At 35.5% G+C, this 14,991-nt stretch overlaps 1 protein-coding gene across 2 annotated transcripts in view; it reads left to right on the plus strand.

Annotated features, from left to right (window-relative positions):
- The window catches only part of LIN54 (lin-54 DREAM MuvB core complex component), a 75,639-nt gene that overhangs the window by 22,192 nt on the left and 38,456 nt on the right, over nt 1-14,991 (plus strand). For both annotated transcript variants that reach the window (XM_012724254.1, XM_004681151.2), the window contains exon 4: nt 3,833-3,975. In XM_012724254.1, the coding sequence (XP_012579708.1) occupies nt 3,833-3,975 (143 nt within the window). The remainder of the gene's footprint in view (nt 1-3,832; nt 3,976-14,991) is intronic.

Genomic DNA, 14,991 nt, shown 5'->3' on the forward strand with positions numbered 1-14,991 from the left:
GTCAAGAGAAACTTACTTTTGTATGTGTTTTTCTAAAATGCACGTCTGATCCTGTTACACCCCTCTTTAAATTTCTGGTAATAGCCACTTCTTATCTACTTCTTGACCTCAGTCTGTCAGGATCAAGATCAAATGCTAGTGCTTTTTTAGCATTAAAAGCACATATGAGCCTATGTTTGAAGCATTTTTACCTCCTATCACCTCCATACCTACTGGCTTATTTTAACAGCTGACCAAATTGATCGTGTTCTTTAGGCCTGTTGCTTTTATCTAAACCTCCTTTTTTGCTGTTCCTTTTGGCTTATGTATCCATTTTATCTTTGTACTACCTCCACCTATCTTGGAAAATTCCTAGGTTTAGTTGGGTACTCTTCTTCTGGCCATTTCTGTATCTCCATAAAACTTGATTATATCTGCAAATACTAAACTATAATTAGACTTATATTAAATTTCATAGTCAATTTTATGTTTCCATTAATCATTCTGTATTATAATACATGGTTTTCTTCTCTATCTTCCACAATAAACTTAGTATTTTTCTTAATGTTTATTTTTTTACCTTCTAATTTTAATTATTTTTTAAATTGTGGTAAAATATAAACACTTTAAATTGACCATTTTTAAGTGGTCAGTGGCATTCAGTACACTCACATTGTTCTGTAACCATTACCACCATTGATCTCCAGAACTTTTTTCATCTTGCAAAACTGAATCACTGTACTAATTAAACAGTAACTCTTGATTCCTTCCTCCCTTTACCCTGTGGAACAGACTTTCCATCTCTTATCATTCTGAGTGCTCATATAAATGGAATTCTGCAGTGTTTGTTGTTTTATGACTCACTGGCTTCACTTAGCATACTATACTCATGGTTCATCTAAGTGAATAGAATTTGTAAAAATTCCTTTTTAAGGCTGAATAATATCCCATGTATGTACCCCACTGACGGTAGCTCCTTCATCTAGTGTTTATCTCTCTCCCTCCAACAGTTAGCACAGTGTCTGGCAAACAGATGAGATTTAATGAATATGGGTTGTTGCATGAATATACACATAGTAGGGGGTAGTATAGTGTTATGGGAGGGAGCTATTGGAAACTCAGGTTTTAGTTAATACTGCTCCATTTATTTTTCAGCATATTATTTATCATACTTATATCTGTAAATTGTTGGTGCCAACTACTTCACTAGACTTGAGGTAATTAAGTGAGATGCAGAGGTCCTCATTTTCACAGTTCTCAGGGTATAAGGTTGCTACAGGGAACAAACATTAATGTGAAAATATTCACTATTGAATTAATCTCTAATAAAATTAGTTCTTACTCAGATGTGCTTAGTTTCCCAACCTCAGTTTGTCTTATTGGTAGCCTTTGGAGTATGTTTCTTAATTCTGGAGAACTTCTAACAGTAGAGTGTAGATACCTTGCAAATTGATTTCAGGGTGAGATTGTGTAACTTGTATATGTGTTTGAATCTGTCTGTGGGACTAAGGGCAACTAGGGATTTAGAGATTAAATAAGATTATTGGAAGAGTTATATCTGAATAAAAACCAAGCAGTCTCCTCAAAAAGAATAGCTTGGATTTTAAAGGGTTGAAAGGGCCCTTTGAAGAAATTGACGAAATCTTGAAGTTATTTTGCAAGGAATGACCTATATGGTCAGGTTGCACCCATCAAGCAGAAAATGTCATAAAAAATTTCAGAAGATTCCTCTTTGCCTCAAACTCAACAGTTGGTTTGTCCTTTGTTCACCTTAAGGGTGACTGTAATTATAATTATTTTTGTTAAATAAAAGGGGGGAAAAGTGAGGTTTTACCTTTAGTTCTCTTATTTATAATGAAAAGAATTACTCCTGTTTTAAGTGAATTCACTTGAAGTCGTCTTTCTCTCCTATCAGTTTGTTAGATTTGTTAGATTTGAGGATTTTCTATGTGGATGGTTTCTGAAATATGTCATATCTAACAACTAATAAATTATAATAACCAAAAAGATGAATATTTTATTACATTGGACCTTTATTGGATATTTTTATCTTAATATAGTGGTTGTGGCAGCTTCAGTCTTATCCATAGATATTAGCTTTAGAATCAAGAACTGGCAAATTTTAGGATGATCTTCTAAAACTGTTTGATGAAGATTTATTTTATAAAATTGGCTTATTTCAGTGTGATGCAATTCAGGCTGACTGAGAAACATAACAAATTCATGAAGGAATACATCTATAAAATTAAATATAATCATTACTACAAAGTAACAAAAAGTTTGTTTAACATAGTTTTAAAATTTGTGGTTGTTAAGATTTGATTCACTTAAGAAAAGTAGCTATGCTATTTACAGAAAAGGTAATAAATAACAACTAATAAATAATAATTTTTCTCTAAAGAGAAAGTCCCTTGTTGTTCTCTTTTCCCTTTCTCCTTTGTTTCATCTCTAGCTATACCTTTAAGTTCAATCATAGCATCTAAAGATGAGAGGGGATTTTAGAAGTAATTTTATTTATTTACCTCTGGAGTTGTTGGGTAATTAAACTCCCTTTTAACCAGCATAGGTTTGGTTATCTAACAGCTGCTCAGGAAACTTTTCAGTAATTACAAACTCCCTTATGTTGAAACAGTCATTTCATTGTAAAATTTCAGTAGTTCTTTCTTAGTCCTAAGTTGAAAACTTTCTGTTTCTGTATACTAGTGCTTGGTTCTAATCCTTCAACTGACAGCCAAGGTCACTCAGAATAATTTTGGCTTTTCTGTCATGATAAACAAGCTCTGAATCTTAGAAGATTTTTTTTAAAACCCAAAATTTTAGTATTCATTCAGATTTCATGTCCGTTATAGGTTAGAAAGGGGACTTTTATATAGTCATTCAAGGACCCAGACTGACAGATATACCACCTCACGTGTGGCAAAGAAAAGAAAGTTTTGGGAAAGTCCTGCATAGTCAGCAAATGTTCTAGCCCAGAAATGATACTGTTGGAACTGGTCATATGGCCCTAAATTAATTGTCATAAGTGGGGCTGGAAGTGCAGTTCTACCACCACCTGCAATGGTGAGAGCCTGAATCCTAGTGTATGCCACTAATGATTTGTATGTTCTTTCAGAAATTTGGAGATGTGTCATTTCATTGCACCCCTCTCTTGTCTAAGATAAAAATTCATAATACTACACCTCATTATAAGATTTCCTATTCCCTAAGCTATTCGGACACACTATGATTTTCTGTTTTGTTTCTGAAGGGTATAGTGCAAAAGGGAACACAGTATTCCTGTTGGATTATGGCCAGGACAGAAGAAAAAACAATTTTTTTTCTTTTGACGTTGTAAAAACCACACAGTGCTTTAAGTTATTCCAATAATTATTTTATAGATGTGGATTTAAATTGTATCCTGAAAGTTTTACATTTAAACAGGAAGAGAGCTGTAGTATAGCAGAGAACAGAAACTTATATTTTAAGACTGGGATTCAGGCCTTCATTTCCAGGAGCTGTGTTATACAGCACATATTTCTTAGATGTCATGAGCCTATTTTCTGATAGATATGTCAATAATGTTGATAAAAATGTATTAATGAGCAGAAATGTTTTTGTAGACTTTAAGTAAAGTGATGTTAAGATAAGGTGTCAAAAAAAAAAAGATAAGGTGTCACTAAGTATTATTTTGTTCTTCTGCCTAGGTTCACCCTAGTTGATTAGGGACTCACGTGTTTTAAGTTCATACATGGAAAAATATGACTAGTGAATATACACACACACACTATAGTCTTTGTGGGTATAGATCATCATCACATTCTTTTTTATACTATCATTGAAAAAAATCAAACTGATGTGCTGCCTCTCATTGCAGGTAGGGTTCTTTCACAGTCTACTCCTGGGACTCCATCAAAGACCATAACAATATCTGAAAGTGGTGTTATTGGATCAACTTTAAATTCTACAACACAGACACCAAATAAAATAGCCATCTCACCTTTGAAGTCGCCAAATAAGGTAAAAAAAGATTAGCCACAGATGCCAAGTACTGTGGTTAATATCTTTATTTTCTTGCTGGTCACTTCATATACTAGTTTTAATCTATTCCCTAGCAAGTAATAGACATTCAGTTAATTTAATAATCAAGAATATAGGACAGTTAAGTTTTTTGACAAAAACTTATTCTGAATACAGAGTAACATAGTTAACATTTTGCATGCTGAAATAATTTCCATGGCTCATAGGAATGTAGGTAAAATAAAAATCTTTTGAATATATATTTAGCTCCTTTACAGTTAATATTTGTGCAAAGTTATCATATTTGGGTAAGTAACATACAGAGTGATTTTATGAATATAAAATGTTAAGTGAGATTTTTTAAAATATGAAATACTTTATGTACTCTGCCTAAGCTATCACAGGTGGCATGGAGAGCTGAACTTTTGCTGGATAACATAGTGCCTCGACTACTACAAACTGCTGTTAAATGCTGGTAACTATATAATCAGATATCTTAAAGCTTAGTACGATTCATTGAGAGTACTTGGAAACTTTTCATAATTTCTTTTCATTTAATGTACCTGTCATTTTATTCCTAGGTAAAGTAAGTAGTCGTAGCTCACTTTCTAAATTTACAGATGTTATTATGCAACATGTTTTAAAACAGGTATATATCCCTCTCTAGTTATGTTCAGTGAGGTAAATTTGATTTACATCATTGCATTTGTTTTAGGGTTATTGGTTCAGACCTCTATAATTGTATGTTTTTACACCATGCCCACCACCAAAACTCCAATCATCCTTCGCCTAATCATCCTTTTTTTGGGTCCTCTCCCTCCCCCACTCTCTTTTCCTGGTTGCCTCAATTTAGCATTCAGATGTCAAGGTTTTGATTTTGGTTTGATTTTGTCTGCCCCTTTGTTTTGTCTCTCTATATTCTACATGAAAGTGAAACCATCTAGTATTTGTCTTTCTCCTGGCTTATTTCACTTATCATTCACTTGGTTTCACTGATGTTTTTGCAAAAGGCAGTTCATCTTTTCTTTTTTTTTAAAGATTTATTTATTTATGTACACAAGAGCTGGGGTACAGGCCAGAGGCGCACGGGTTAAAATGATTCACCAAAGACAGAGTGGGGAACAGAACAGGCGGATCTACTGAAGTACATTGCTGAAGGGAGCAGTGGACAAGACAGGAGAGATCTGCCATGCTATGTGGGTCATCTCCCAGGCCAGGGATTAAATTTGTGGTGCAGTGGCTGTGACAGCTTCACAGTGCTGTGCTTTAACTTATTGCACCACCAGGGAGGGCCCAGTTGACTGGAATTCCATTTTTTTTTTACAGTTGACTGGAATTGTGTGTGTGTCTTTGTGTTTACACGACCACATTTTCTGTTTCACACTCTTTCCTTGGACACTTAGGTGGTTTCCATTCTTTGGCTCTTTTAAATAGGGCTCCAGTGTATAGGAGTACACATATCCCTATGAATAAGTGTTTTTAGTATTCCTTGGATAGATATCTAGGAGAGGAATTCATGGGTCATATGGTTGATCTATTTTTAAAATGTTGAGAAAGCTCAATACTGTTTTCTGAAGGAGTTAGACCAGTAACATTCCCACTGAGTATAAATGTAAAAATGTTCTTCATATATTCTTGCCAGTGCTTGTTATTTCTGGTCTTTTTGAGTTGAACCATTCTCACAGGTGTGAGATGGTATCTCATTGTGGTTTTGAATTGCATTTCCCTGATGCTAAGTATATAAGGAGCATTTTTTCATGTGTTGGCTGGCTGTATGTCTGCTTTGGAGAAATATCTATCTAGCTTTTCTACCCATTTTATGATTGAGCTAATTGGTTTTGTTGTTATTACTGAGTTGTTTGAGGTCAGCATATATTTGGATAACAACCCTTTGTCACATCTTCTACTTTCTTGTCAGAGTTTTGGCTGTTCAGGGTCTTTTGTGACTTTACATGTGACTTTAATTATTGCTTGTTACATTTCTTTGAAAAGTGCCATTGGAATCTTGGCAGGGATTACATTGAACCTCTATATTGCTTTGGATAAAAACGTATCTTTTTAAAGTGCCATTGGTTTACATACTTATTAATGTTTTGGAAGTGGAGAAACTCCTCCTTTGTGTATAGTTGCCTTAGGGCACCCATCACAAATGTAAGCACTTCCTCCACTATAATCCATTGTGCTCTGTCTCCACCATATTCTCTACCTTTATGATGCCTCAGTTCTATGATCAACTTTCAAGGGTTGGTTTTAAATTTTGTCTTTGTCTGACCCTTTGTTTGGTTTTTCTGTGCTCCATATATAAGTGACAGCATTTGGTGTTTATCTTTTTCCTTCTGGCTTATATTTCATAGCATAATCCCTTTCAGCTCCATCCATTTTTTTTTGATTGCTGAATAGTCTTCCCTTATGTCTATACCACATCTTTTCAATCACTTAGCTTTTCTGTGGACACTTAGGTTATTCCCCTAGCTGGACTGTTGTAAATAGTGCTACAGTAAACATGGGAATGTAAGTTTCTTTTCGAATTATTTTTTCGTATTCTTCAAATAGATAACTAGAAGTTGAACTGCTCAATCGTGGCAGATCCATTTTTAATATTTTGAGAAGTCTCTATATTGTTTTCATAGGGGTTAGGCCAGTCTACTTTCCCATCAAAAGTGTTAAGAGAGTTCCTAAAAAAGATTTGTTGTAAAGAACATATTCAAGTAGAAAACCAAGTGTTACTATTCTGGAAGGGCCTCCCATTTGAATCTGGAAACATACTGCCATTTGTACCTTCCTTTTTCTTGATTTTTTTACTGTTTATAAATAAAGCAAACATTAACAGCTTACCTTCCATTTTTAAAAAGTCTACCTATTAGTTTGTATCTTGATGATACTTGATTATAATATCTAAATGTTTCATATTACATAATTTATTAAAATGGATTCTACCTGTATATATTAATAATTATTTCTTACATGGAATAAAGTCAGCAGTTACAGAAGTGCTTACTCTGTGCTATGCATAGTGATAATCAATGGGGATAAAAGTATCAGTCAGTTTTTAATTTCAAGTAGTTCAGGTGAGAAGTAAGGCTTAAAACATTAAAAATTACCCTCAGAATCATCGTGGTCAGAATCATAGTGTTACTCATCACAGGTAAATTGAAGACTTCTGCTGTTATATCATGGAGGATTTATACAAAAGGCTCTTCTTGAAAGGTCTTAACCTTAAAGGTGGTTTAGGTCTTAGCTGAGCAGAGGGGGCTCCCTTAATTGGGATAATATTTTACACAAATGTATAAAAGTGTGTCTTTTGTAGGACATACATTGTTCTTGTATGGGAAAGCTAAGGGTGCTAGGTTAGATGGAAGCTTTCATTACCTTCAGAGGAGTTAGGAGTTTATTATTCTTACAGGCTTTTGTGGCTTCTAGTTGGGTCTCAGGCAATGATTCTCAACTTTGCACTTTGAAATTATCTGAGAGACCTTAGTAAGAACCTTAGGCCTGGTTCTTATCACCAGAGACTGTTTTAATTCTTATTCAAGAATTTGGCCTGGTATTAATGCTTTTAAAAATTCCCTGTGTGTTTGCAGTGGGCGGCCTGGATTGAGAACCACTGCTCTAAGATAATATGAGACTTGTATTTTAAAAAAGATGACATGTGGCATAAAAGATAGTTAGGGGAAAATACATCTGGATTCTGAGAGAGGTCAGTTCTGCTAGTGATTCTCAACTTTGGTTGAACTTTAGGAAGATCTGGGGACTTGTTACAAAAACTAATGACTAGTGTCTAGTATTAAATTTAATATATAAAATTTAAAAAAAGAAAGAATAGAGAGTCACTGAGTTACATTCTTAATATACTTCACATTTAAGCTGGCTCAGTAGCTAACAGATACAAAGATGTATTAAAGGAGTTTAAAGACTCTTGTAAGAACTTTCTTCTTTTACGCTGGTAGATAGTCTAAGACAAGTGTAAGTTTCTTTATCTCAATATGTTGTGAGCTTGTCAGATAAAGATTTTTACATTCTTATTGCTGTAATTCAGTCTACCCCATAGTTTTTCTTGGTGAATTCCTGTCTTTGTTCTCATTGACATATAAAGCCCCAGCAGTCTCTGTTTTATAAATTCATTTCTACTTCTAATATATTTGTTTTAATTTTTGATATTTTGGAGGTAGGTTACGTAATTGCTATCTTTAAGAAAGAATGGCATGGATTTCTTGTCCTTATTGGAGTGTTTTGAGATGGTTCTTGTTTGTAGTTCTCAACTTTGGGGCCTAACTTCAGCCAAATTTTGATAAAGTTGGAAAAAATACCATTATCTTTTACAGTAGAGAGGGAGTATTGACGGAATACCTGGTTTGTCAAAGAGGTGTGTTTGTTTCTTGGAGATGTGCACTCTCTGGAATGTCTATTCCCTGATTATCCAGAGGAAGATGTCTTGAGAAAGCTGAATATGGGTGGTGGCTGAAACTGTACCTATAGATTAAATCAACCAGGGAACATGAGGTTGCATGTAGAGTGAGCAAAAGAGCAGGAGTGAACTACAAAATGTTAAAGAGTTAATAGAATAAAGGAGTCAGTGGATGAAAAGGATTGGTAAGAGAGGTGATAGGAGAATATAAAAGTAGGTAGTGAAGATGATTTCAAGAATGTCACTGGGCTATATGTTATCAAATATCATAAGAAATTAGATAAAATGTAAGGTTTTATGGAGATCTCATTATTTTTGCTCAAAAGCGTAGAAAGGAAACCCCCAAGCACTCATTTTTCTTCCCTCCCGGCGCTCAGCCTGCTGGCCATCTGTCCTGAAGCTGCCAGGACTTCTTTCATCATTTATCCCTGTTTATAGAGGGAACCACTGAAGACCCAGGCTCCTCTGTCATCTTACACTTTGCCACGTCATAAGGCGACCCAATCCTCGTCTCCCTTCCTCTGAGTTCTCCCAACTCAGAGTCTTTGTACTGTGCGCTCTCGAGTTCATACTCAAAATAATCCTCTAAACCCTCATCCTCTACACTGAATGTTTCTTTTATATTTTTGCTCTAGTAGATACCTGACTCTTTCCCTGAGAATACTGTTTCCCCTGTAGACCTCTTACATGATAGCTATTTTTCACCTTCAGACCTTATGCTAGAGTTTGGAAAAGGATTTTAGGAGAGTGTCTGTCTTGCTTTTTCTTATAACAATTTTTGTACTATTGTCCCTCTTTTTGCATCTTTGTAACTGTTACCAGATTCATTGTGAGACATTAGGTATGTCCATTGTTTTCTCAGTTTACTTGATATTGTAATTGTTTTTTATTGTAAGACAGATTTCTTCCATTTGTTTTTCTAAAGTAATCCTCAGTTTTCTTAAGTAGGGATTGATCAAGAAAACAAGCAAATTGGTGCAAATAAGTGTTAAATTAATGGAAATATCATTCTGAATGAAAAACCTTCTTCTTGCTTTGGATTTAAGGAATGCTGTTTTCCTTTACTTCCTGGCATTTAATGTGTCCTTGTCCTGTGATAGTATTCTTATCTTTTAGTAAATTGTTTATTTCACATCATATTTTTATTTAAATGTAGTATGGTTTTAACATTTAAAAATACATTGGACAGTGGACATAAAAATTATTGACAAATTTAATTAAAAATACATTCATCTAATTTGCAACATTAATTTTAAAATAGCAGAAAGTTATATGGCAATCTCAAATACATGCAGAAAAATCTTGATGATATCCAATCTTCATTCTAGTTAAAAATCCTGGAAACTGGGCCCTCCCTGGTGGCGCAGCGGGTTAGAGCACTGCACTGAGAATCTAAAGCCACTTCTGCATGAGTTCGATTCCCGCCTGCCCGGGAGGAGACCACATGGCGTGGCAGACCTCTCCTGACCCGCCCGCTGCTCCCCTCAGCAGTGTACTTCGTCCATCTGCCTGTTCTGTTCCCCACTCTGTCTCTGGTGAAGCCTCTCACCGCCCCTGAGCCTCTGGCCTGCACCCCAGTTCTGTATGCACAAATAAATAAATCTTTTAAAAGAAAAAATACTGGAAACAATAAAAATAGGATAGTTTCATAATTCAAAAAGAGGGGAAATACATGAAACTTCCTGTCATGGTGCTATATTGATCAAGGATATCCATTTTTAGCACTTGTTCAATTTTGCTGCAAGTCTTGTTAAAGCAACAAAGCAAGGAAAAGAAGTAAATGGCTGAAGTAAAGGAAGTAAAAAAATTGTCACAATTTACATTATTATATACATGGAAAATTGAAGAATTTCTATTGAACTATTATAATGTATGTGTATAGGGCCTACCTGGTAGCCTAGGGGTTAAATCTCAGCTCTGTCACCTCTACCTACTGCAGAAGTATACATAAATTTATCAAGACGATTAGGTACACAGTCATTATGAAAATCAATATTACTACACCTTTTATAGTTTCTATAATTGTAGGTATGATTAGATTCAAATCATCTGTCTTACTAGTTATTTTCTCACTGTACCTTCTGTTCTTGTTTAACTTTTTCCCCATCTTTGGATCAGTTGGACATATTTTGTGATTTTTCTTTATCTTTACTTGTTAATAGTTAACTTTTATATTTTGCTGCTTGCTCTAGAGTCATAAATGCATTTTTGACTTATCACAGTCTACCTTGGAGTTTTTATCATGTCATGTAGGGTAAGGACCTTACAAAAGAGAACTCCCAGTTCCTCTTTGCCATCTTTAGTGGTATAATTGTTTCTATTTCTTCTGATTGGTTGTTTGTGTATAGGAAGGCCTCTGATTTTTGTGTGTTGATTTTATACCTTGCTACCTTGCTAAACTGGTGGATGGTTTTGATTAGTTTCTCTGTGGAGTTTTTAGGGTTTTCCATGTAGATTAACATATCATCTGCAAATAAGGACAGTTTTACTTCTTCTTCCCTATTTGGATTCCTTATATGTCTTTTTCCTGTCTTACTGCTCTGGCTAGAACTTCCATTGTTATGTTGAAGAGCAGTGGTGATAATGGGCACCTTTGTCTTGTTCCTGATCTCAAGGGAAAGGCTTTCAGATTTGAGGATAATATTGGCTGTGGCTTTGCCATATATGGCTTTTATCATGTTGAGGTATGTTTCTTCTAGTCCGAGGATTTCTAGGGCCTTAAACATAAATGGGTGTTTTAGTGGTATCATTGTTAAACATTTAAAAATTTGCTGATTCTGTTACAGGGTAGCCCAGAGTGAACTGGGCTGCCTGTCTGTGGGGCCTCACCTGCGCGCTCACAACTCAGTTACACTGCAAGTACACACAAAAGGGTCAATAACGGGTTTATTTACAAAAGGGGAAAGGAATAGGAAACAACACAGGGAAAGAGCGCAGGATACAAAGTAAGTGGAATACCTAACAGCTAGGCTGACTGAACACACCAAGTCACGTGGTACGGAGAGCTGCTTCCCTAGCGAGAGAACCAGAGAGCGTGAGATGCAGTCACCTCCAATTTATCCCCCAAATATCCCAGAATCCATTCCTGCTAGCTCTACTCTTGGGTCCTCGCAGTTCTCTCCCTGGTACTGCTGGGAGTTGTAGTTTCCAATCACTAGAGTACGGTGTAGGGTCCAGAAAGCTGGAGTAGGAGGTGGAGTCCATAAGACTCTGCAGAGTTCCTTTATGACATCCTTCCCCTTAACAATTCATCTTACTGTTTTGCTTTATAAAAAATAATGTGATTAACAGTAAGAAAACATTTGAACCATATCTTACATGCTTTCTTTCTTCCTTTTTTTTTTTTTTTTAGGTCCAAATCTCAGTGTGGTACCAAATTCTTCACTAAAGAACTTTAATACTTCTCTTGTTTCCCGCATTGCTTCTTTACTATTTATTTTTATCAAAGTCTGCTAAGAAGTTCAGCTTTTGTTTGCCCAAGAAAGTCTTATTTTGACATTATTTTAAAAAAAGTATTTCACTGGGTAAAGAATACTGGGTTGCCAGTTTTTCCCCCACAAAAATGTCACTCATTGATTTCTGGGTTGCCAAGTTTCTGGCTAGAAGTAATGCTGTAATTTTTTCCCTTCAGTATGTATTGTACTTTTTTTTCTTGCTGCCTTTAAGAATTACATTTGGCAGATGTGTGCTTCTTAGCTGTTGCTATTTTTTAGATACATATTTATCTTGATTTAAAAGTTTCTTAGATCTATGATTTATTGCCATTTGGAAAACTTTTGGCTGTTATCTCTTCAAATATTTCTTCAGTTTTATTCTTTTTTTTCATTCTACAACCCTAGTTTCAAAAATATTAGACCAATAAAGTTGCATGCATAGCTCTGTTCTGTTTTCCATCTCTTTTTTTTTTTTTTTTTGCATGTTTGTATTTCCATTTGGATAATTTCTATTGACATAACTTCATATTCACTGATTTTTCTTCAGGTGTATGGAGTCTACTAGTTGACCTATTTATGAACTTTGTTTCTGATAATTGTATTTATTTCTTTCATTTCCATTTGGCCCTTTCTTATAGTTTTCATCTCTGCTGAAACTGTCCTCTGTTCATTGTATATTGTCTTCTTCCCCTCTATATCCATGAACCTAGTGATTACAGGTATTTTTAAAACCTTATCTGATAATTGCATTTTCTGAGGCATTTCTGGGTCTGGCTCTCATGATGTTACTGGAATGACCTTTTGGATTTTCTACTTTTGACTTTGGGATTTGACACTAGGATGGGGAAACCATGTTCCATGAAGCTGGGCTATTGATCAAATCTTATGAATAGGAGTTTAGAATAGTCAGATTTTTAGATATCTGAAGTTTAAAAAAATTAAAGGTTTGCAGAACTTGGATCAAAGAAATGTGGATAAGAATCTTAAAAACCCCCCTTTCTCCTAATGTTGGCCTCGCAGTAAGTAAATATTCCTGAAGTGTAAGACTTGTTTACACTTTACCTAGTAAAGTGTTCTCCTCCCCCCAGATATTTTTATGATTAAAGAGATAGTACACCCATTCCAAAGTGTGTGTGGGAGGTGTTTCCCTCATACCACCAAGTACTTATCACTGTGTTTCTGAGGAAATGGCCATAAATCAGATGGTCCCACATCATCTCAGATTTACTGAAGTGCTGATTCATTACTACCTCAGCTGAGTAGCTACTCTGACAGTTATTCACAGAACTTGGAAAACATTTTTCTTTTTTAACATTACTGGTTTATTATAAAAGGATGTATTTCGGGCCCTCCCTGGTGGCACAGCACTGAGAAGCTAAAGCCACTTCCACATGAGTTCGATCCCTGCCTGCCCCAGAGGTGACCACATGGCATGGCAGACCTCTACTGACCCGCCCGCTGCTCCCCTCAGCAGTGTACTTCGTCGATCTTCCTGTTCTGCTCCCCATTCTGTCTTGGTGAAGCCTCTACCGCCTCTGAGCCTCTGGCCTGTACCCCAGTTTTGTATGTACAAATAAATAAATCTTTAAAAAAAAAAAAAAAAGATGTATTTCAGGAATAGCCAGTAGGAAAAGATGGATAAAGCATGCCATGGGGAAAGGACATACCATCCCCCTCAACTCTCCACGTTTACCTAGATGGAAGCTCTCTCGAGAATGGCTCCTTTGGGGCTTTCACAGCGGCTTCATGACTTAGGCCCAATTGATGAGCTCATTATCCATTGATGATTGGGTCAGTCCCCAGCCTGTTTTTTCTATTTAGTGTGTTATAACTGAAAATTCCAACCCTTTACTGACCCTGTTGGTTCCCATGGCAACTAACCCCAACCTTTAGATAGAGGTGGTCTTCCCAAAGTTACCTCATTAACATAACAAAATACCTTTATCAATCTCTTAGCTTAAGAAGTTCCCACAGCTCTGTGACAGAAGCAAAGACCAAATATATTTTTCTGACTATTAATCATGTCACAATGATGAACACGAATACATCTTCAACATACCCTATTCTTTAAGGTTGAGAGTTTTCAGATGATCTTGGACATCCTTTTATATACTTTATATCAGTTTTTCTCTCCTTCCAAGGAATTACTCTTCTTTTTTGTGTTATTTGACAAAATTCCTTTCCTACTTATCATGCCTGTGATAAGAATCTAAGTTATTTCATTGCCATTTTAGGATATAGAATATATTGGTTTCTCATATGAGGAATTTCAGGGTGTAAGCTATGTACAGGTTATTTTTCTAAAGATTTATTTCTTTATGCAGACAGAGCTGGGGTACAGGCCAAAGGTGTAGGGGTGGTGAGAGGATTCACCAGAGACAGAGTGGGGAGCAGAACAGGCATATCCAGCAAGTACACTGCTGAGGGGAGCAGCAGGTAGGTCAGGAGAGGGCTGCCATGGGGGTCACCTCCAGGGTTGGGTATCGAACTCATACTGAAGTGGCTGCAGCTAGCTTGCAGTGCTGCATCCTAACCCATTGTGCCAACCAGGGAGGGCCCCAGATGGTTTAATAAATGTTTCTTTTCAGATTTTTTTTGACCAGTGTAACTTCTTGAATGCTTCCTACTTCTAGACCTTTTAATTTGGGTAGACTTCCCATGAAGCTTCTATAGCTAAATTTGAGACTCAACATTTTACTATAGTGGGCTTTAATCATTTTATCACCCAAATGTCAATTTTAAATGTATTATAAAGCCAGCCACATATACTGAAATATTTAAATTTTAAAAAGTACCTTTGGACTCATCATATAAAAATGTGTACATACATCCCTGTAACCCAAACTTGTTAAGATATAGATCATTACTATCACTGCAGGAAACTAACAATAAATGTATTTTCTCTGTTTCTGAATGTTATCAGGATAAACAAGGTACTGGTGGTATGTTTTAGTAAAAACTCATTTTACATGTTTCTAGAAATTAAAAACAAATGATTTTAGATTATTAAAATTTATTTTCTTTATGGTTCAGATAGCTTCCAATCTCTACTAAATCAAAGGACTTTTCCTATCACTAAAAGTAACTCTTCATGTTAAATACAATAAAAATCAGGAAGAATTTTTTTAAAAAAATTTTATAACGGTTTATTTTTACATCATTTAGTACATTTTTTTT

The sequence above is a fragment of the Condylura cristata genome, unplaced genomic scaffold (assembly GCF_000260355.1).
Source record: "Condylura cristata isolate star-nosed mole 26May11 unplaced genomic scaffold, ConCri1.0 scaffold00012, whole genome shotgun sequence".
Classification (NCBI taxonomy): Eukaryota; Metazoa; Chordata; class Mammalia; order Eulipotyphla; family Talpidae; genus Condylura; species Condylura cristata.